The 24032-nt window shown below is 36.9% G+C and overlaps 3 protein-coding genes and 1 long non-coding RNA gene across 5 annotated transcripts; 2 read left to right on the top strand and 2 right to left on the bottom strand.

Annotated features, from left to right (window-relative positions):
* Window positions 1–609: 609 nt before the first annotated feature.
* On the top strand, window positions 610–10732 carry calcoco2 (calcium binding and coiled-coil domain 2). 2 transcript variants are annotated; one of them, XM_077200995.1, is made up of 14 exons: window positions 610–789; window positions 1345–1548; window positions 1711–1813; window positions 4007–4167; window positions 4250–4375; window positions 4981–5061; window positions 5182–5297; window positions 5677–5746; window positions 6360–6515; window positions 6619–6804; window positions 7451–7537; window positions 8752–8887; window positions 9001–9026; window positions 9119–10732. In XM_077200995.1, exons 1-14 carry the CDS (start codon window positions 637–639, stop codon window positions 9278–9280), a joined length of 1767 nt encoding a protein of 588 aa, XP_077057110.1. In that variant the 5' UTR covers window positions 610–636; the 3' UTR covers window positions 9281–10732. The 2 variants fall into 2 exon arrangements, with proteins under 2 accessions (XP_077057110.1, XP_077057111.1); XM_077200996.1 differs by having other exon boundaries at window positions 646–789; window positions 1370–1548.
* On the bottom strand, window positions 9600–15867 carry snf8 (SNF8 subunit of ESCRT-II). Its single transcript, XM_077200997.1, has 8 exons — window positions 14856–15867; window positions 14721–14771; window positions 14488–14626; window positions 14052–14156; window positions 13666–13738; window positions 13433–13574; window positions 13280–13354; window positions 9600–9870 (listed from the first exon to the last, which is right to left on the bottom strand). Exons 1-8 carry the CDS (start codon window positions 14907–14909, stop codon window positions 9733–9735), a joined length of 777 nt encoding a protein of 258 aa, XP_077057112.1. The 5' UTR covers window positions 14910–15867; the 3' UTR covers window positions 9600–9732.
* A 175-nt stretch (window positions 15868–16042) lies between these two features.
* On the top strand, window positions 16043–18908 carry LOC143710324 (uncharacterized). Its single transcript, XM_077201286.1, has 3 exons — window positions 16043–17059; window positions 17299–17644; window positions 18894–18908. The coding sequence occupies exons 1-3, from the start codon at window positions 16140–16142 to the stop codon at window positions 18906–18908; spliced, it is 1281 nt and encodes a 426-aa protein (XP_077057401.1). The 5' UTR covers window positions 16043–16139.
* Window positions 18909–20977: 2069 nt separating this feature from the next.
* Window positions 20978–21640, bottom strand: LOC143710287 (uncharacterized). The gene is made up of 3 exons (XR_013194512.1): window positions 21580–21640; window positions 21347–21485; window positions 20978–21023 (listed from the first exon to the last, which is right to left on the bottom strand). It is a non-coding gene; the product is annotated as an uncharacterized LOC143710287 (long non-coding RNA).
* Between the last annotated feature and the right edge of the window lie 2392 nt (window positions 21641–24032).

Genomic DNA, 24032 nt, shown 5'->3' with positions numbered 1-24032 from the left:
AGTCCTATACCAAAACAGAAGCAAAACAGAACCAAACAAACTAATGACTAATGAGATTAATGATTTATTAAATGGAATTGTCTGTTTCAGAAAGTTTCAAATAAATGTCTTCTGTTTTTCTACATGGACTTCCATTCATTGTCATTTCCACAACACCCAGTCATTTCCACCCCCTCATAACTTTTTATAAAATATTTACAAAATTCTAATCACTCATTAAAAACTTCTGCATAGTTTATGGGATAAAGGTCCACTTAATGTAACTAATAACACAAGTAGTTATTTTTCTTAAATGTATCTAACCTATCCAATATTATATTCAGGTTGTGGTGGATGTAAGCTGTGTTTGGGCCTCATAACAATTAATTTACTTAATTAACAATTAATTTAATTAATCCACAAATCTATGGCAATTGCAATATAGGTATAAACTGGTAATACTATGTGTGAAAGTGGTCTTACACTGTTAAGAAATGATCTATATCATAATATTTTAAAATAATAATCAAATATTTACATGTGATGTAAATGACATTTGTTCAGTGCGGATCGGAAAATATGTCAAAAAACACTAATTTGTCTTATAACGTAAGTGTTTTGTTGGTCAGTCCCCTCATAATTCATTCACTGGATGACATGATACACGGGAATCCCCATTACACTAGTGCCCGACCTGTGCGTAGAACTACACCTCCCAGATTGTGTTTACTCTCTGCTTCCATTTATAGCAACAGCCTGTATCGCACTGCCTGTTCAACACGTTCTGGACTGCGGCACAACGAGGTTCAGGTAACATTTTGTTTATGGTAGTTATTTATTGTGAAAATATTACCAAATTACATGTGTGAACAAGCTGGTTTACCCAGTGACTGATGCTGATATTTAAAGTATAAAAAGTTTTTATTTCAAGATAACAAGCATCGTGTTTACATAATGCCTTTTGTCTTTATATTTTTACTTATTTACCGAGCTAAGTTGAGTTGTGTTTTCAGTCGACTGTTTGTTGTTGTATCACTTTTGTTTAGTAGCTAACGTTACGCCCGTGACATAAATGAAAGTGAAAGGACGTCACTCAAAGGCAAAATCAACCACACTGGGTTTATTATTTATTATTACATTGTTTAAATTAATGCATTTTTAGCTAACTGTGTGATTTGTATATGTACATTTCCGAAATACATAACTAGACAGTTACTTCTGATAACCACTAAAAATTAAATTGTAACGTGGACTCATGCATCAATTCTGTAAAGCTGCTTTGAAAGATCTACTTGTGAAAAGCGCTATATACATGTAAATTGAATTGAAGTGAATTTTTACTAAACTCTTTTGACGAATTGAAAGGTGACCGTGTCACCCATAAAACCAGAGATGAACGACGGAACGGAGGAAGAGACGGTTCCCTTTGTAATGGAGACCTCGTCATACTCGCAGGTAGTTTTCAACGATGTTCCTCCATCATATCCGCCGAACACCGCGGTTTCGTGCCGGTACACTGTCACCGGTGATCTGCAGCCCAATCCGAGGGACTGGATCGGTATCTACAAGGTGAGTAATTAATAGCATGAACTCATGTACAGCTTACTGACAGCTATTTACTGATTGCCTATTTATTATTATTATTATCACACTTTTTGCATTTTATAATGAATAAAAGTTGTCTTGTATTGCATTCAGAGAAGTTGAGTTTAAATCTGTGGAATTGTTCAGGTTGGCTGGAATTTGACACAGCAGTATTATAGCTATGAATGGGTGGAACCTTGCCTGGACCATATCGGACCTGAACCGATTGTGCATCAAGTGGTTTTCAAAGGTAGGAATTCATCCTGTTAGCTCCAAAGGGACCTCAACACTTCAAATGTTATATTATTATTTTGTTTATCATAACTTTCAAGTTTGTTCCATCCATGACCTGAACTGGTGATTGTTGCAAGAAAACCTAAATGTAATATAATCATGTTTGTAACATTGAACTAGGTAAGCAAATATTCACTACCGGAGGACTTGGTGTGTCCTCTGTGTCTGTGTTTGGGGCCCTGGGGCCAGTTGCATAAGACTAATACAAGTAAAGCACTGGTTTTCCTGTCAATTTTTTTTCTTTAAGACTGTTCATAACATTTTTGAGAGCGTAAAACGTAGGGTTGGTCTAATTGGCACACCGAAAAATAAGACTGACTGCCCCTTGACTCGTACTTTTTTGAGATACTTTCTTCATACTAGATCTTAAAGGTACATTGTGTTGGAATTTACACCCATCTAGCGGTAGCATTGTATTTTGCATTCAAACGAATTGTGCGTTGCATCTACGGTAGCTGTTATGTACCAAAAAGCTATGACAGGATGTCTTCTAATTATTTTAAACAAACTGCAACTTGACACAACGAACAAACGAATGTTAAAGTATGAATTACTGACTGACTTGCCGGGGCAGTGACAAGCTCTGCTCTGCTCCTCCGTTTCTGGTGCTTTCAGTTACGTGACGCTAGCTCTGAATGAAAACGCGTTGTGGAAACGCATTGGCCTAGTACTTTTTGACCCTCTCTGCTATTATAGTTTTTCAAGATGGCGGAACTACATGGAAGCCTCCGTGGACCTACCCGTCACATGTATATAAAGATAATAAATTCTTCGTTTACGAGGATAAGTTAGATAATTGGCAAAGGTATTTGTACACCATTGAGGACATATTTATGAATAAAAATATTGATTTTAGATAATAAAATACCTAAAAAACGACACATTGTCCCTTTAAGACACTGTTTTAACATAATGGCTATGATCATGCAACTGCCCCCTGGTGTAATTACTGTGCATCAATGCCATGGATGTGACGTTGTGCTGCTATTTTAGTAAAGGCAGAACCACTAACTTGAGTGGTCCACATCTACTCATCCTGCTACTCAGGGGTCCTAAATTAAGGAACCTTGTGATGTGTCAAGTGTCTCAAGAATTTGGTTTGCTGCCATGCACCACTTTCTTGGCAGTTAATTAAGTCTGGAGTAACAGAGTGAGGATTACTTGAGCATGGCAGGGTAGTTTTTTCATGTCAAAAACATTTCTCATTTAATTTAATAAAAACATTTAATTTATCTTGCTCTCGAGTGATACGGTAGACATTCAACTTTGGATCTTACTAGGGATGCACTCATAAACAATAAATGGATATAAAATTATGTACTATTTGTCTAAATAAATTGAAAATATAATACTTAAAAACTAAAGTCACTTTAAATGTGTCTTTGCTGATTTTGCTGAAAAATTTGCTGATTTGGGTTTGGAGGGGACATAGAAGAAGAACATAATGCATTTAAATAACATATACACAGTTCAGTGTAATGATAACATTTGCCCCCTTTAATATTGGTAAACAGAATGTACGAAGCAAACTGTTTGTTGAAAATATCCACAAATTAACAACACTGAAATAGGAGCGCACAGTGTGTCTGTCAATCAGTTGCATGTGAATGTTGCGTTCATTACTATAATAGTAGGTTTATACACACACACATATATATATATATATATATATATATATATATATATATATATATATATATATATATATATATATATAAAAACAATCATGGATTTAACATCCAAATTTAACTTCTAATGATAAAATGTAAGTTTTTAAAGTAACCTTCTCCTATTAAACACTTATAATTCATGCAATTTTATATTATTTATTTGATCGAATTATAAAGAGCAGTTTCATGTCTATCCTTGTATTGTTAACTGGTCGAGGTTGATGTGGAATTTAGAAAGTAATTAGTAAAAAGTAATGCAATATTTTTCGAGAGAGTTATTTGTACAGTAATCTAATTACACTGTTGAAAATGTATTTAGTAGCTAGTAGTTAATTACTTTTTTAGAGTAACTTACCCAACATGTGTGTGTGTGTGTGTGTGTGTGCGCACGTGCGTGCGTGCGTGTGTGTGTGCCACTACCCTATTCTAAATTCTGATGACATTGAATCTCTATATGATACAGATTTGTTTGTTCTCAGAGAGCTACCTGCCCAAGGATGATGGAGAGTTTTATCAGTTCTGCTATGTGGACAGCATCGGTTATGTCAAAGGAGCCAGCACCCCGTTCTGCTTTCAAAGCCCAGCAGAAACAAGCCTTGACTGCAGCTTGGAGAAAGACCTGTTAGTTATAACAACACAGGTACAACTTGGACACCATCTGGAGTTAAAATTTCTAGTTGCTTTTCCTTTTTGCTTGCCACTAAAGGTTTAACACTTAATAGGAGCAGGCAGAAAAGATGGAGAAAGAGAAAGAGGACTTTGTCAAAGAGATCGAGCATTTAAAAGAAACAAATGAGATCCTGAAAACTGAGTTGGGGGAAAGACTGCATGAGATCTGCCGTCTCAGGGTTAGTCAGATTCTCTTCCTTTTACAACACTTGTAAAACGTATATACTTGTTATTTACAGTCTTTGTGCTACCTCCAATTGTACTGGATGTTTTTGTAATGTTTTTGTCATAATGTCTCGTCATTTTTAGACACTTTTCTTTTTTGTAATGGGGAATGTTGTACTACTTGTTGTCCTCATCAGTGTTTTTTTTTTAACTATTATTTATATACTATCCTATAGCTTTAACTGTCATATACCTTAGGATAGTTTACCTTTACTATCCTATAATTTGTATTTTCAGTTTGTACTTTATTTTTTAGTTTGTTTTAGTAAGTTTATTATGTCATTTTAATTCCATTTTTTTTAGTTTTAGACAAACTTATTTCAGTTTGTTGTCGTCAACATTTCTCATTTTCATGAAAGTTTTTCATCTAATATTTATATTTTATTTTATTTGAATTCAGTTACCGAAAACTATTTTAATAGTTTTTGTGTTACGGTATATTTTGTTAACAATTATCAACACTGGTTCTACTGCATTTTTCTTGTACTGAAGAAACACCACTATATATCTGCAGTGGTGAATAAAGTGATCATAAATGTGCCTTTGTAATAAACTGCAGAGCTTTCTAGATGATGGGAAGTCAAAGGATAAGCCGGAAACACCACTGCCAGATGTAGAGAGTTTTAACGCCACTGAAGAGGTAAAGATCAAGCTAACACCCAGTTGAAACATGTCTGTAATTTTATATCTGTAATTTAATCTGTCTGATTGAGAATTGTATGAGATATGTATAACTTTTATCAAACAAAATTATTCACAGTCACTGAACGCTCTTCATGAAAAGTATAAGAGAGCTGTTCAAAAGATCCACATGCTTAAGAGTGAAAGGGCTGAGTTACAGCAACAGGTTGAACTCCAGGATACCGAAAACCTCAGGTGAGTTTCCTTATTATGGAAATCTCTGTATCAACATACGTTTTTATATGCAAATGTAACCGTTCCTACTCGTCCCGCTACCGAGGTCTCCGGTGTGGGAGGTGGGCGTGCTAACAAGGACGCTAAAGATCCCAGTCGATAGCATGCCTCTTGAGGCCAGGGGAGTGAGGTTTACACGCACAGCTCTTACCTATTAGTCTGTTACACTCACCCACTAAATCTCACTCCCATCCTGGACATGGTACCAAATGTAACCAGTCCTACTCAACCCGCTCCGAGCGGGACTCGAACCGGGGTTTCCAGTAGGGGAGGCGAGCGCGCTAACAAGGACGCTAAAGACGGCATAAATGTTTTATTTTCATCTGTCCTTTTTCTCCAGGCTGAGTACCTTGCTGAAAGAAACAGATCAAAATTACAACAAAGTACAGGACCAGGCTAAGTTGTTACAGGTTTGCAAATGCTTTCTCATTAATGACGTTCTCGTTAATGATAATTAGGAATAAAATGATTTATTTCTGTAGTCATAATCCATGACAAGACCAAGAGACAAAAATACAAGAGACAAAATAGAGAGAAATGAAAAGTAAACCAAATCAAATTAATAAAAAAAGGCAGGGAAACAAGTTGTGGCATAACTACACTGAACAAAATTATAAACATAACACTTTTGTTTTTGCCCCCATTTTTCATGAGCTGAACTCAGATCTAAGACTTTTTCTATACACTATTCCTCTCAAATATTGTTCACAAATCTGTTAGTGAGCACTTCTCCTTTGCCGAGATAATCCATCCACCTCACAGGTGTGGCATATCAAGATGCTGATTAGACAGCATGATTATTGCACAGCTGTGCCTTAGCTCTGGTGGACATTCCTGCGGTCAGAATGCCAATTGCACGCTCCCTCAAAACTTTCTTTGAGTTCAGCTCATGAAAAATGGGGGCAAAAACAAAAATGTTGCGTTTATAATTTTTTTCAGTATAAAAGTCAGAGTAAATAAACATTTTTGTGCAGGTCTGCAAGTTTGCCAGTAGACTTCAATATGGCGTTTTTTTTATTTTAGGTTGATGTGCAAAGCAGCAGGAAAGACAATGAGAAATTGCTCATCGAAATACAGGCCCTCAAGATGAGTAAGACTCTGGAGGACCGGAGAGCTGAAAACAAAGCATTACAAACATCCATGTTAGAGCAAGGAGCCCAAGAGAAAGAAGACAACAAAGTGAGGCTTGTTTTTATAGAAGTTTGAAGCATCATGACTTCAAATCATAAGTCAGTAATAACTGTATCATCATGAAGTAATCTCTTTGTGACCGAACACTCAGGTCCAGATTCAGGCTCTGCTTACTCAGCTGACAGAGGCCAGATGCCTGCTTCGCAGTGAGGTGCACAATTGCAAAGAAGCCAAAAAGCGCACAGAAGGAGCTGAGCAGGAATTGAAGGAAGTGAAAAAGAAACTGGAGGAGATTACCTTGAAACAGGCTGAGGGCGAGAAAACCAATCAAATCCAGGTATTGCACGTTGTCATGTTTTTTTTAACTTATGCATTTCACTTTAAAGGGGTGGTTGATTATGATTTCACTTTTTTAACTTTAGTTAGTGTGTAATGTTTCTGTTTGAGCATAAACAACATCTGCAAAGTTACAATGCTCAAAGTTCAAAGCAAAGGAAGATATTTGCTTTTAAAGAAATAATTTTTTAAGGACTACAACAAATGGCAGGGAGGAACTACACGACATTCCTCCCGAGTTAGTGACATCACCAACTAGGGTGACCAGACATCCCGAAAAATTCGGGACAGCCTGAAATCTAAACTGTTGTCCCGAATCCGGCCCTAATTGTCCCGAAAATTATAAAAAATTTCAGTGAATGTCTGTGTGAGGTAAAAGGACACAAGCTGTTGAAGCTCTGCCCTCTGTGCCAGCAGCAGCTCATTTGCATTTAAAGGGACAAACACAAAAACTGTGTTTTTTGCTCACACATAAAAAATATCTGTGGGGTATTTTGAGCTAAAACTTCACATACACACTCTGGGGACATCAAAGACCTATTTTACATCTTATGAAAAGGGCATTATATCAACCCCTTTAAACTTATTTTTTTTGTGAGTATCAATAAGTATTTCAATCCTGATTCAAGACAATTCTGTAATTACAGGTACAACTTCAGCAGGCACAAGACAAAATTTACGAAATGGCTGAGACATCAAGATTAGACAGAGAGACGCTTGAAAAAAAGAATGAGGTGATCTGTTTTATTATGACACAGATTAAACATCTGTTTATCATCATTGCATCTGATAAACATTACCGTTCAAATGTTTGGGGTCTGTAATATTTTTTAATGTTTTTGAAAGTCTCTTATGCTCACCAAGGAAGCATTTATTTGATAAAAAAACTGTAATATTATAAAATAATATAATGAAATTTAAAATAATTCTATTTTAATATATTTTAAAAATGTAATTTATTCCTGTGATGGCAAAGCGGAATTTTCAGCAGTCATTACTCCATTTCAAATCCCTCAGTTCTTGTCCTTCAGTCAATCTTGTTTCTGGTTTTATTACGAGCTCTGTCACGTTCTCTTTTTGCCAGCAGACCCTCTTCTGTTCAGCATTTTTTTATTGCCTGAGGTTCGAAATTTAGCGTGTTCTATGTTATCCTTTCTCGCTTGTTGTGACAGCTAACTTTTCTCTATTTACGGATATGGGAAGTCGTGGCCTTATGATTAGAGAGTCAGACTGGTTTGATTCTCAATACCAGCAGGAAATGACTGAGCTGCACTTGAGCAAGGCACCTCACTCCCAATCGCTCCCCGGGCGCCACAACAAAAAAACTGCCCACTGGTCCGGATGTGTGTGCCCCTGGTTTGCAGAGTGTGTGTGTATGTGTGTGTTCACTACAATTTGCTTCTGATGTGTGTGCACAAACTTGGATGGGTTAATTGCAGAGGACAAATTCCGAGTTACCATACTTGGCCTTCGCGTCATGTCACAAGACACGCACGAGTGATGTATACGTATACGCAATTTCCCGCAAAAACCATCCTGACAGGGTTTTAACATGCTTACCATAGTGAATCCGGGTAAGACAAAAACATGTTTTGGAAGTAGGTTTGATGTTGTATTGACTCATTATTTAAATTGTGTTAATTTTGAACAAATAGAAGTTACATAGCGTACCTTTAATATTTTTGTGGAAACTGTAGTAAATTTCCCCTCCAGGATTTTTTGAATTGAAAGTTCAAAAGAACAGCATTTATTTGAAATGTCATGTGTCTTTGCCAAATAAAAGTTGTACTAACCCCAAACTTTTGAACAGTAGTGCATTTTAGTAACGTAATACAAAATACGTTGTGGGGTTCAAAGCACTGAACTACATGCCAGTCAATTATTATTTAATAATTATTCAATTATTCTTATTTGATGTAGTTCCTCCACTCCCCTTTTTTATCTGCAGGAACTGCAGGCAGAAGTAAATAGACTTCGTAGGTTGTTGTTTGACTACCAGGTTGCATCTGTTGCTGCAATGTCTGATCAACTACCCAACCCTCAAAGCCCACCCACCCACCTCTATGAGAGCATTGATTTGACAGGTCGGTAAAATAACAGTTATCTTAAAAGTTGAAACATACAGTTAGACAAAAATCTCTAAATTCTCTCAAAAATGTGTGTTAACCTGATAACCTATTATATTTGTACATTATAGCAAAACCTGCTGAAACAGAGATACAGGTAACTACTTATTTCTTATGAAAACAATATTTCGAGAATGAGTTTCCGCAGAGGTCAAAATGATTGAATTGTATGCATTTCCTGATGTGCAGATTAGGGTGTGCCAGCACTGTCAGGAGGGGTTTCCTGGCATCAGCGAGGAGGAATTAGAACAACACGAGCAGTCTCACAAAGTGTGTCCATTCTGCACTCAGATCTTTGACGACTGGCAACAGCAGGAATTTGAAGACCATGTCTACGGTCATGAGGATTAAGTCAGTTCAGATTTCTATCTCTGATAGAATATATTTAGGAAAGTATGGTGTCGCTTTTTAAAGTTCTGAATGGTCAAGGATTTTGTAGATATGCATCACTTTCGTTATTAGCTACTATCTATCTAAAATAGGAAAATTACATGTTTTTTTTATTATTATTATTATGTAATGAATGCAATATCATTGAATAAATAGAATAGATAGAAGATACACAACAGACATAAGATAAAACTATTATCATTTTCTATAATTTACCAAAACTTTTTTGTAGTGGTGACCCAGGTTTTAAAATAATAAACATAAAACATATTGAGACTTGTTGGGTTGTGAGAAAAGTGACTAAGTGGATGATTTTATTATCAGTTTTTCCTCTCAAACAAGCATTGTGACATTCTTTGACATTCACCCTAATCTCCTCCTCCTTTCATGATTTACAAAATAATATCTTATTCTCAAGGTGTCATTTGGCTGGCCTCCTCAGGCGTAACGTCTTGCAAAAACAGTTCTGCGAACAGAGCTGGCAGCCAGTACTGTGGCTCCACTGCAGCTTGGGAGTCCAGCCACGCTAAGCCTTCTTTCAGCAGGTGATCCTGAAAACAGTGCAAAAGATATTAGAGTTTTTTTTTATTACATTTTCAACTTTCTTCAGTGTGTAATGTTTGAGCAAGAAAAAGTTCAGTAAAGTTGTGAAGCACAAAGGTTACGTTCACACTGCAAACCTTAGTGCTCAATTCCGATTGCTCAGATCCGATTTTTTTTGTTTAGCTGTTCACATTGTTGTTTTAAATGTGACCAGTATCAGATTCTGTCCAGTGCGAACCGATCATGGTCCTGGACTAATCCGTGTGCGCAAAAGAATGATAAAAAGATGTCGCAAAGCGCGCTGTCATACGGAAGTCAACACAAAGGCTGAATCCGAAGTCGCCCTCTATACCCTCAAATAGGGCATTATTTGAGGAGACAGCCGTTTGTAGTGGTGTCAGAAACAATCGTGGACATCATCAAGTGCACTCATTCTATCCCACATTGCACTGCAATAAGTGTTTAACCGATGTATGCTCAACGGCTGTCCGAATTCGCTCACTCATTTTCATTCACTCCTTCAAGTGAATTGTATTAGTGGATTAACATAGGGAATAGTGAATGAGGGTTTGGGGGCGATTTTGTATTCAGCATTAATGATTACGTGTTTATTTATAGTTTGATCTGCCGTGGAAGCCAGCGAATTTATGTGCAGGCAATATAAAAACAAAGACGAGGATATGAAAAAAGAGCAGTTTTTAAACATTTATGATACAAGCCCTCATGTTTTGCTTGTATTTAAGCTGTCACTTTTTTTCTTTTTTTTCTGGAAACAAACTTTGTTGAATTTTCCTCTTATCTCTGTAAAGCTGCTTTGAAAAAATCTGTATTTTAAAAAGAGCTATAAAAATAAATGTGACTTGACTGTAATACTTATGAGTTCTGACATCACTGTCTTTCCACTGACTACCTTTCACAACTGTCTTGATAACGCTGAGTATGTAAAATATTTGATGTGACTCCCATGACTATAGACAGGATTGTAACAAATGTTGATCTAGAGTGATGTTAAAAGTCGCATGAATTCTGATATGGGTGTTCAGACTGAAGGTTGCATTGCAAATGTAGCGTCTAGATTAATCACACAAATTATTCATTATATTTAATGAATAGTCCGGCAAACTCACTCTCCCAACAAAGGTCTATGTAACTTTCCCCGAAACTAACATCACAATGAAGCTGACACCACTGGCAGAACTCAGTGTCCTTTTACATTGATAAAAAAATGTACGACCCCAAAAAGGGAATTCCTGAGAGATGTGACACTCAATTAATTCTTACTGAGAAGGACAAATAAACCCCGTTAATCCTATATATTCTATATATATATTGAGAAATGTATAAACATGTATCTAATTTTCCCATCTCATGATTTTCCTTTTATGTTGTTTGGCCTATGTTTTCTTGTAAACTCTAATGGGTAAATGTTTCAGACTTTGCATACTATGTTTAACCAAAATCCTATGTGTGGCATGTTTAGTCTCTATAAACTCCAATCTTCGTTTCCCATTTGTTAATTTACATTGCATTTTGCTAACTTTGTGACGCATGGGTATTATAAGAATCTTGAAGATTCTTTTTTCGTAAACACCCAATCAAATTACAGATTCAAATGTCCTGCTTGAACACAAAGGGTCTTAAAATCTCCCTCCAAAGGGACGACTTCTTATTGGCTCACACACCTCCAAGAGGGTGTGACATCTTCACACTTTAAAAATCACTGATCACAAGATCAGCCCCTGTCTTACTCTCTTGTTCCTTCCTGAGAAGTCCTGATGTGAAGATGATGCTGAAGTAGAAGTTTTCTAATGGCACTTTTCCACTGCATGGTACGGTACGGTTCAGCTCGGCATGGCTCACTTTGGCGCTTTTCCACTGCATGGTGCGGTACGGTACGGCTCGCTTTAAATGGTACCACCTCTGTTGAGGTTCCAAGCGTACCGTACCGATACTAAAATGTGATGTGGAAGCACTGTAGATCCCTGATTGGTCAGACAGACAGAATCGTCACTACCAGCGTCATTGTATTTGCGAGACATCAAACCCGCTAGATTTAAATAGCCAGTAACAGCCACCGCTGTAGCACCTGTTTTAAAACTACTTGTTTGACTTGCTTGAAGAAAAAAAACTTCCAAAAAAGAAATGGCTGAATCGTGGTCAGTGGACGAGAAGCGCAGACGTTCCTCTTGTTGGTTGCCGAGGAGCGGATAAAATATAACGAACAGTCATAATCCCACCCACTTTGAAGCGGTACTAACTGCAGTGGAAAAGCTACCGAGCTAAAGCGAACCGAACCGTGCCGCACCGAGCCGAACCTTACTGACCCGTACCATGCAGTGGAAAAGCGCCAAAAGGACCCCCAAGCTTGTGCCAGGCTGCGGCCTTGTCTTTCAATTCACCAAAGATCATCTGACTTCAACTGGTTCTCTCTTATCAAAACAACATCAGCAAAGATCAACTTGAGCCTCAACAAATTGCATCAGGACAGTTTAATTCAGATGGGTGAGACATGCAAGTATTAAACTTAGTCTCGTTATTTGATACATTAAGTATCCTTACCCCTTTTTAAGAAGGGGGTGTTAGAACTAAACTGATGGTTTGCTCAAGGCTGTTGATCTGCTGAATTTCAAACAATGCTATAACTTCTTGCTTTCCTGTATTCTGCTTCAGCTCTCTATCCCTTTGTAAACTGTATGCATGTATGTATGTGTATGCTAAAGTAGTTTAAAAGTTTAGTCTAGTTAATAAAATCTTGTTCATGTCACGCGTAATGTTGTCCGTGTCTCAAGCTCTATAGATCTTGACTACTTGCTCTATTTAGAAAGACATTTCCCATGCCCCGGAAATGTACATTTCTATTAATTAATTAACAATATTGAGGGTTCACAGGATGAACTGAGCAATTGGTTGTAATGTTAATGTAGCTACATCAAGTCAATCAAAAACAAGTTATGATTGGTTATTAATATTTCATAGAGCTAATTTGCTATACAAATCTTCTCAAAAAGATCAGATTCCATATGGTTTTTGCTGTTCACACTATCATCAGAAAAACAGATCTGAGTCACATGGAAGCAAAAAATTTATTTGGGCCACATTTACCTGCAGTCTGAACTCAACCAAAGTCCACTCCAAAGGGAGTTATTCTCTATATCAGTAAGCTCTGTTTTTGAACTCCCTGAAAGAGGGGCTTCATAAGACAGAACTAAACAGACAGACTGGGAAGAGAGCTTCTGCAACAATGTAAAATATGTAAAAAATAGTGTGTGTGTTTTTTTTTTTACATTCAAGCATGAAAACCTATTCAAGTAGACCCCAAAAACAAAATCAAGATTTTGCAAAAGGCCAAAATAGGTCCTCTTTAATTTATTATATAAAAGTATTCAAAGTGGTGTTTTGTTTTTCCTGCACACTTACAAGAACGTGACAGGCCCGCTCTCTCTCCCACTTGAGGCTGTCTCTGATCTCGCTCACTGTCACATAGCCCTTTTTCTGTAAAACAAGGGCAATAATCAGATCTGACACCACAGAAGTGTAAAGGCCTCAGACTTTGTGTCTAGTATTGATTACCTCTGCTAGCTGAAGGACAACAGTGTGATCCATGTTGAGCTCTGCTGGGACAGACTGGACTAGATAAGAACCTCCAACGGGAATCATCCCGAAGCCATTTCCCATAGCCTTGAGCTTCTTGATGGCCCGCACCAAGTCATCCCTGAGTGACGACATTAATGGGGGGTGAGAGAATTCATGTGTTCAGAATCAACACAGTTCAGAGAACAGTATGTACAATCAAAGACACTCACTGGCTCACATCTTGAGCAAACTTCCCTCTTCCTTTCAAGACACGGTGGTGAAGTTCCTCCAATGTGATGAGACCTGCATAAAGTAATTTATTGATTAATACTTACAATTATTTTGATTGAAAGTGAAAGGTTTTAGGGAGTCGTACCCGGAGGAACTGTCGAGGAACGAGTCAACATTATTTAGAAATATCTGAATGCCTTGATTGACCAATCAAAATCAAGTATTCCAGACAGTTGAATAATCATAATAGAGCATTTGTTTTGTCACACATATGCAATATCTCCAAGGCACAAAATACTACTATCGATATAAGTCTGTTTAATTGATAATATGCAATACAATAACTGTGTAACCACTTTAACACAATGAAATTACAAAAACTTACCACCATTTCTGTGTTTTAAAGCTAAACAGACTTCAATGATCTGTACGCCAAGCTCATAGTAGAAATCTCCAACTCCAAGCATCTCAGACCAAAATCCTTTTCCAGCTGAACACAAAAAAGAATAAAGTTCATAAGGTCATATTACTTTTTTCACTGAAATTCTAATTATTTAGCATTATACTTACAATAACATATTTATATTATAACTATACTATATATCATTTATATATATAATATATAATTATAAATTATCATTATATGAATGAGTATAAAACTTAAACATAATAATTGATCATTTACAATAATTTATATAATTATACATAGAATTTATAATGTCAATTATACAGATTTCATATGAGCACACTGTGTACACTGTAATATTATGGTAAATAATAAAATGACATATAAACGGAAAACATTTACGATAAATACATACATGCAAGTGGATCAACCCCTATGGTGGCACACATCTCTTGGAACTGCACCCTGAATTGAGAGTTTTTACGGATTTCTTGTTTATGCTTGCTGGCAAACTCCTCCAAATGGGTCTTAAAGGTTTCCAATTGTTTTGACATCTACAGGGACAACACATACACCCTGAAACCGTTTCACATCTGTAAAGATTGCTTTCATTCAAAATCCATGTCGTGCTCATCAGGGTACACGCACCTGTACAATCTGATCCTCAGCCAGGACATTACCTCTCTCTTTATACTTTGCCTGTGACAGTAAACAAATTATCTGGATGAAAATGCTAAATGATTTTCCAAGGCAATAAATCTCGCTGAAGTGCTGTGATCATACCTCTGCAAGTTTCTTCTTGGCGATCGCTCCAGCTCCAACTCCTCTTCTGTGCATGATGTCTAAATAAGAATCTCTAAAACACTACAAAATGTACCTGTTCTGACAACTATAGTAATTTTACTATTCAGCTGAATAGCTTACGAGCTACATGGTAACAAATCGAGGCAGAATGACGAAGTAGGCAAACTAAAGTAGATATATTACAATAAAACAAACTAATATGGTTGTTATCTTTCAATAATGCTCTTTATCTAGAAAGTTTCCAAAAGTCCGGAAAGAAGACAACAAAAATGTAATTTCTTCTGTACACTAGTTAGGTCGTAACGTTTTGGTGAATGTGTCGATATCGACACCCATCGGACTGGAGAGCAATTGACGAAACAATGTTACTTGGTCAAATTAAGTGGGATTATTCACATGAAATTATTTTCTTCGCATTTAAAATGTACATTCTGCAGTTTAGAACACAAAGCGGAATTATTACAAACAATCCTCGCTGTCATTAATCAAAATGTAGCACGTCATCGGAAAAATAATCATCCATCATCAATAATATCATAGACTGATATAACAGCTTACCTGTGTGCGATTAAAAACAAACAAACAAACATTACAAGCACATGTCTACATAAAACTTGTACGAATGTAATATTTTATAAAATGTAGTAAATTCAATATTCAACGTATGCTTCATCAAACGTGTGCTGCCCAAAACGTGACGAGAAATTAATTTAGCTTCATTCTCTTAGTCTTTCCTGACACAGGTTTCTGCAGTCGTGTCTGACCGTCGTGTCTGCAATGTTGGCTCTACTACCATTAAAGCTTTCAGTATTCACTAGCTCAAAATTTGAAATGAGTCTTTTTAGATCTTGACTCGAGTCGAGAACAGCCCAGCTGTCAGACTCATTCAGAGAAATTTTGTGAACCGAATCAAACGATTTATTGAAAAGAGCTCAGCAGATTCAAATGAAGGAAGTAATGGCGGCTGCTATTTAGAATTCCATTATAAAACACTATGATGTCATAATATTCGGGCCGCGATAAAGTGCAAGTTGAGCATCAGTCTGTTGAGTTCAGGAGGAGAAAACAGCGATTAGCAGTGACTGTAACAGTAAGACTGTTGATATTTGCTATTTTCAAATCGGATTTTTTGATATTTTATCAATCTATTGCAGAAGTATCATAGCAGACATATCAGTCAATTGATTTTTGCTAGTGATATTGGATTTTTGGAAAAGTGCCTAATTGTCAATCCATTGTGATCGATTGCGATCCATTGCGAAAATGACATTTCTGAGCAAAGTTTTTGGGTGCTTAAGCTTCTTCTTGCCAAAACACCACTTGTCAAGACAGTGCAGTGATGGCAACCTAGGATGTAGCAGCATTCAGGAGGAGCCCATCCAGAGACCTCCAGAAGACACTGACATGGAGAAAGAGTTGGACTATGAGGACTCTCTTGTTAAGCTGGAAATATTTCCAGATTTCTCCAGAGCGGCAGAACCACTGATGATTCCAGTGGAGGAGCCTGAATCCCAAACTCCACATGCTGGAGTGAAAATATTTCCACGTTCCTGCACAGTGGCAAAGCCATTGTTGATCCAGGTGGCACCGCAACACCCTCTACCAGATGAGCTGGAAACATGGACATCTTTCTCCACTGTGGCAGAACCACTGATGGCTGAAAAGGAAACTCCCCCTGATGAGGTGAAAAAATCGCCAAGTTCCTCCACTAAAGGGGCAGAAACACTGATGGTTCAAGAGGCACATGCTGAGGAGGAAATACTGCCATCTTTCTCCACTGTGGCAGAACCATTGATGGCTCAGTTTGAAGAACTTGAAAAAGAATTGCTAAGTTCCTTCACTAAAGTGGCAGAAACACTGATGGTTCAGGAAGCACCTTGGCATCTCACTCCACCTTCTGAGGAGCAAATATCTTTCTCCACTGTGGCAGAACCACTGATGGTTCAGATGGCACCAGCTGAGGAGGAGCAAGAGCGTCCACCTGAAAGGAGAGGGAGGAGAAGGACAAAGAAGGAGAGACAGACATACTCTTCAACTATAAAACTTCCAGGTGCAACTCCACCAGCACAGCCAAAACATGCTTGGGTGGATGTCAGTCCTGCTCAAGATACAAAGGCTGAGGAAGAGATGATAAAAAAGGAGAGAGAGGCTGAAGATAAAACTATTGTAATGAAAATGACAAGGTGTGTACACTGTAAACAATTATTGTTGGTTTAACTTAAAAAAGTAAGTTATCTGGTTGCCTTAAAATTTTGAGTTTAATTTAAATATAATATTTAAGTAAATACAAGGAAGCAAATTGGTTTAATTAATAGAAACTCAAAATATTATGCAATGAACCATGTTAATTATGTAGCCCAAGTTGATTTGACAAAAGATAAAAAGTTGTGATGATAAATCATGAACATTTATTTTTTTACAGTGTAGAAATAGTGGAGGTGGATCTGAGACAAGAAAGGAGAATGAAAAAGGAGAGAAACACTGAATTAGCTTCACCACCAGCAAAAGCAAAGCTTGCTTGGACGGAGATGGATGGAGACAGTGCAAAAGTCACACATATGAAAAAAAGAGAAGATGAAAAGAGAAGGCCTGAAAGACAAGCAAAGATAGAAGATAGAAAGACAGAGCAGGCAGCAGATATTACTCCACCTCCTGCAAAGGGGAAAAAGACAGACGTACAGGAGCCTGAAAGCAGCAACAAGACCAGCCAGAAGTCCAGCAGAAAGCAGAAGGGACTTCTTCTCATTTATAAACTGGCAGAGAAAAAGGTCACTGCAGAGAGAGAGAAGAAGAAGAACAGAAAAGAGGAGAAAATACAAAGGCAGTTACTGTACGAAAGATACGTCAATGATCCATCCATGAAACACCTGCTTATCAACAAACATAACAGGTTCAGCAAGTCATATGGCTGTGGTTTCACTCTCATCATCTGAGCATCAAGAAAATATACAGTGAAAAACATTTAAAGCAAATAAAAGATATTTTTATAAAATATTTCGGACTTTTCTTTTTTACCAAAACAAAAAGTTTTGAGAATGTGACATTTTCACCTGTAGCCTCATATGTTCACCACTAGATGTCCTACCTTTCTACCTTTTTATGTGGCATATGAAGTTACAGTTTTTTACAATCATTTTGTTACTATTTTCAGAACCTTGATGTCATTTTTCACAACTCTAGACACAAAACTCACAACCAATGATCAAAATGCACATTTTTCAAAACTCTAACCCTTTTCTCAATTGCTTGGATACAATACACATAAAACTTAGATCATTTGTTCATTCAACAAAAATCACCTGTTCAATATGACACAACTTAACATCACAGTACTACTATTTCAAAAGGCAATTCACACATTACATTTCAAATGAGTGTCTATTCATTTCCGTACAATGATCTAACTATCAATTGATACAACTGCTCAAAATGATAAGTAACTGTTGCATTACTCTTAATGCATAGTTGTATGGAAACACACGCAATCTTCCATGTTTACAGTAAATCATGAAAGTTTCAAGATAACGAGATTCATTGTCACCAATTAGCGTGGAGCATGAACCAATTAGACTACAATATCCATGGATGTAGCCTAATATTTTATATTTTTGCTTTGATTCCAATAAACCTATGTTGTGATTGTACTGTAGTGTTTTGCATCAATATATTACAAACTTTCTTCGCTGATTCCACTATTTGTGTATTCTCTCTACGACTGCAGTGCTTTTACAGAGATGTATATTTACTGTACATGTAGTACCATAATGAAACCTGTATCACCTATTTTGTTCTACAATATTTAATGATTGTACGAACAATGACACAGTGAAACTATCGGTTGCTTGTGTGTGGGTGATCTATAGTTATGTTTCAATGGTATTTCACAGTAAATTTGTTCTTTGAACCAATGATTGTGCAAGTGCAAGATTTCGTTAAAGATGTGAATGCACAATGCAATGTTTTGAACATTAGACAGCCTGTGTTACAAGTGATAACCGTTGTGAGTTTTGTGTCTAGAGTTTTGAAAAATGACATCAAGGTTCTGAAAATAGTAGCAAAGTGATTGTAAAAAACTGTAAACTGATATCATTCTGTTGGACCGTGCTCAAATATTTACGCTATTTTTTTAAAAAATATCTTTGAGATACTATTATATATCGTTTTTTATTCATATTTTAAATTAGCTTAAGTAATTTAGTTGTGTTTTTGTTATTCTTATTAGTTTTTTTAATGTTTACAGTCTATTGATTTTTATTTCCGTTTTAGTTATTTAAGTATAGGCGAAGTTAAACTAAAGGAAAATGAGAAATGTTGCAATAAAAATAGGTTGATTTTTTAATATTTTATTTCAGTTAAAGGGTATTGTATAGGTAACCATTTTTATGGTTTTAGTTTTAGTTAACTATAATAAACCAGATTTATGCCATTGAAGAAGTGGATTCTGGAATCCACTGCTGCTTCAGTGCATATGTAATGAGTGATTATAATCAAGCTATTAATCAATATTTTTCTTTCTAAATAAAGACTTCTCTAGGCTTATGAAAGTTTACTTTGTTATAGAAGTTACCAGTGTGATTATTGAAAATGTTCTTCGTGTATTCTGTATGGAATATCTGAGAAGTGACTGGGGTCTGGCTCAATGCCAGGAATGCAGTAACATTGCTTGCTCATTTAGCTCGGCTTCCAGAAATTAACTATGGACTTCTTTAATATGTGTCAATACATCCATCCGCTTTTCTAGGGTACCCTGATAACTGTGGTCACAGGGGTCATTAAGGGACCATTTCTTTGTTAAAGCTTTATTTTAGTGTTAGATTAAAGTGTCCTCTTCTTGAGATAAATAACATGTTAACTTGATGTTTTCAGAAGACTCTCCTGTTTAGAGCCTGACCAAATTCAACCTGGAAGAAGCTGTGTGTCTGTGTGTGTGTCTAAGTCTTCTTGGTTACAGGTTAAAGGGTTTGTTCACCCAAAAATGAAAATGATGTCATTAATGACTCACCCTCATGTCGCTCCAAGCCCGTAAGACCTCCGTTCATCTTCAGAACACAGTTTAAGATATTTTAGATTTAGTCCGAGAGTTTTCTGTCCCTCCATTGAAAATCTATGTACGGTATACTGTCCTTGTCCAGAAAGGAAATAAAGACATCATCAAAGTAGTCCATGTGACATCAGTGGGTTAGTTAGAATGTTTTGAAGCATCGGAAATACATTTTTGTCCAAAAATAACAAAAACTAGGACTTTATTCAGCATTGTATTCTCTTCCGGTTCTGTTGTGGATCCGCGTTCATGAGTCCACTGACGTAAGACGCTGCTGACGTGTGTCTGGTGCGCCCGAGCTTCGTTTACAGTCTGAGGGAGATGCACGCTGGAAACAAAACAATCTTCACAAACATGTCTAAGGATTTCCACACAGAGGAAGACTTGCATTTTTTTGCCCAGCCATATTTATATGAACCCGAATACACGGACGCACCAGATACACGTCAGCAGCGTCTTACGTCATCAGCGTCACTGCGGACTCGTGAACGCGGATCCCCAACAGAACCGGACTTCAGGGTCCAAGTGTTTACACTAACAAGTGTTTGTTAGTTTACAAAGTTTTTCTGAACCATGGAGTCCATAATTTTGCCGATGTCACTTGCAATGGTTGATTCAGCATAACGCATAAACTTCTGGATGCCATTTGTTGAGCTATTAATGATATTTGAAAACAAAACAAATAAAGCATACAAACAAAATAATCTTCTATTTCATTTGTCTTGACACTAAGTTACTTGTACAGATGACATACCGGTGAAAATTATTATGTTGGTCAAACTTCCAAAAAGTAAAATCTGTGATTCAGAGTGACAGTAGCCCATCCACAGCGGCTCAGTGACTGACGGCCGCACATTCTCCTCAAAACATTGGATTCATCCGCGCTGTGCCGTGAGTCACAACCTTTTTTACAGTCTATGGTCACAACCCACGTAAAGTGAGTATATTTGGGTAAAGTTGATAATTCCACGAATAATTGCAGATTTCGAACAGAGATGGTGACAAATAGGAAAAACTACGGACCGCAGCTTTAACTAATGTTCTTTATTGTAAAGTGTTACAGAAATCTCCAACTCCAAGCATCTCAGACCAAAATCCTTTTCTAGCTGCACAAAAAAAAGAATAGAGTTCATAAGGTACTTTCAATTTTTCTCTGAAAATTATTTATAATTATACTTAAAAACATGTATAATTTATATAATAACTATACTAGATATAATTTGTATATATAGTATTATAAATTATTATATAATATATGAATGAGTATAAATAATAAAAAAAGTCTTAATTCATTTACAATAATTTATATACTTAGAGTCTATAATTTCAATTATACAGATTTCATATGAGCACACTGTGTAGGCTACACTAATATTACGGTAAATAATAAAATGACATATAAAGGGAAACATTTACGATAAAAACATACATGCAAGTGGATCAACCCCTATGGTGGCACACATCTCTTGGAACTGCACCCTGAATTGAGAGTTTTTACGGATTTCTTGTTTATGCTTGCTGGCAAACTCCTCCAAATGGGTCTTAAAGGTCACCAATTGTTTTGACATCTACAGGGACAACACATACACCCTGAAACCGTTTCACATCTGTAAAGATTGCTTTCATTCAAAATCCATGTCGTGCTCATCAGGGTACACGCACCTGTACAATCTGATCCTCAGCCAGGACATTACCTCTCTCTTTATACTTTGCCTGTGACAGTAAACAAATATCAAAATATTTTATTTTTATTGTATATATATATATATATATATATATATATACACAATAAAAATAAAATCAAAAGCAAAGTGAAATATACGTTTTCAGATAAAATAAAGAGGTTGTGTTAACAAATTCTTAAAGGGATAGTTCACCCAAAATTGAAAATTCTGTCAGTATTTATTCACCCTCGTGTTGTTCCAACCTCGTAAGACCTTCGTTCATCTTCAGAACACAAATTAAGATATTTTTTATTAAATCTGAGAGCTGGATCACTATGGAGGCATAGGCTTTTAAGGGATTGAAACTTGCTAGCCCCAAAAATGTATTAAAGACATCGTTAAAATAGTCCAAGTGACTACAGTGGCTCAATCTTAAAGGGTTAATTCACCCAAAAATGAAAATGATGTCATTAATGACTCACCCTCATGTCGCTCCATGCCCGTAAGACCTCCGTTCATCTTCAGAACACAGTTTAAGATACTTTGGTTTAGTCCGATGTTTTGAAGCATCAGAAATACATTTTGGTCCAAAAATAACCAAAACTACCTCTTTATTCAGCATTATATTGTCTTCCGGTTCTGTTGGGGATCCGCGTTCAGTGACGCTGCTGACGTAAGACGCTGCTGACGTGTGTCTGGTGCGCCCGAGCTTCGTTTACAGTCTGAGGGAGACGCACGCTGGAAACAAAACAATCTTCACAAACATGTCTAAGGATTTCCACACAGAGGAAGACTTGCATTTTTTTGCCCAGCCATATTTATATGAACCCGAATACACGGACGCACCAGATACACGTCAGCCGCGTCTTACGTCATCAGTGTCACTGCGGACTCGTGAACGCGGATCCCCAACAGAACCGGAAATCAATACAATGCTGAATAAAGTCGTAGTTTTTGTTATTTTTGGACCAAAATGTATTTCCAATGTTTCAAAACATTCTAACTAACCCACTGATGTCACATGGACTACTTTGATGATGTCTTTATTTCCTTTCTGGACAAGGACAGTATACCGTTCATACAAATTTTTAATGGAGGGACAAAAAGCTCTCGGACTAAATCTAAAATATCTTAAACTGTGTTCTGAACATGAACGGAGGTCTTACGGGCTTGGAGCGACATGAGGGTGAGTCATTAATGACATAATTTTCATTTTTGGATGAACTAACCCTTTAAGTTTATCAAGCGACGAGAATACTTTTTGTGCGCAAAAACAAACAAAAATAACGACTTTATTTCAACTATTCAATTCCTTTTCTGTGGGCCTCTAGTAGTGTGATTGCGTAGAGCTACGTCACACGTAGGCTCACTATTGGCCGATGCTGGTCATGTGTGTGATGCGTGTGATGTATAACAACAGAATCTTACGCTATTACACCAGTGAACTGACTCGAGGCCCACAGAGAAGGAAATGAATAGTTGAAATAAAGTCGTTATTTTAGTTTTTTTTGCACACAAGTATTCTCGTCGTTTGATAAATATAGGATTGAGCCACTGTAGTCACTTGGACTATTTTAACAATGTCTTTAATAACTTTTCGGGGAACAAGTGTCAATCCCTTAAGAAGCCTATGGAGGACTGATCCAGCTCTCAGATTTAATCAAAAATATCTTAATTTGTGTTCTGAAGATGAACAAAGGTCTTACGGGGTTGGAACAACATGAGGGTGAGTAAGCGACAATAAACGCAGCTGAGTAAAAAAAAATATACAATGGAAGACATTGGGGACCAGTACCTATATAATTGAATTAATCGAAAAATCTAATTTTTTGCCCAGCCCCGCTTCGTGTGTGTGGCTAAACAATCAGATAGACAAAAAAAATTGTTAAAATGACCAGCTTGGGGAGTATTCACTTAAAGGAACACGCCGACTTTTTGGGACTTTAGCTTATTCACTGTATCCCCCAGAGTTAGATAAGTCCATACATACCTTTTTCTTCTCCGTGCGTGCCGTAACTCTGTTTGACGCACCAACCGCTAGCCTAGCTTAGCACAAAGACTGGATGTAAATGGATACAGCTAGCATACTAATCCCAATAAGTGACAAAATAACGCAAACATTTTCCTATTTACATGTTGTGATTTGTATAGTCACAGAGTGTACAAATAACAAGGTCATATGAGACACAGCCATCTTTTAACCGTATAAATATTGGGAACTATATTCTCAGAAGGCGAAGCACTGCTACTTGGACGGAGTGATAACCGCAGCACCTGAGACGCGCCGTGCTGAGGAGCAGAGAGTTCATTCAGAGTTGAGTAATAGAGTAGGAATTACAAGATAGTAAAAGCATAGTTTACAATCATGGGTGTTTGCTGTATTGCAAAGAGCTGCGACAATAAACAGGAGAGACCAGGTATAACACATTCTGTTTCATAGAATTCCAACCA

The sequence above is a fragment of the Siphateles boraxobius genome, unplaced genomic scaffold (genome assembly GCF_051911475.1).
Source record: "Siphateles boraxobius isolate OS27281-9 unplaced genomic scaffold, OSU_SipBor_1 46, whole genome shotgun sequence".
Lineage (NCBI taxonomy): Eukaryota > Metazoa > Chordata > Actinopteri > Cypriniformes > Leuciscidae > Siphateles > Siphateles boraxobius.
Note: the sequence above shows the minus strand (reverse complement) of the source record. Positions and strands in the feature narration are given on the sequence as shown.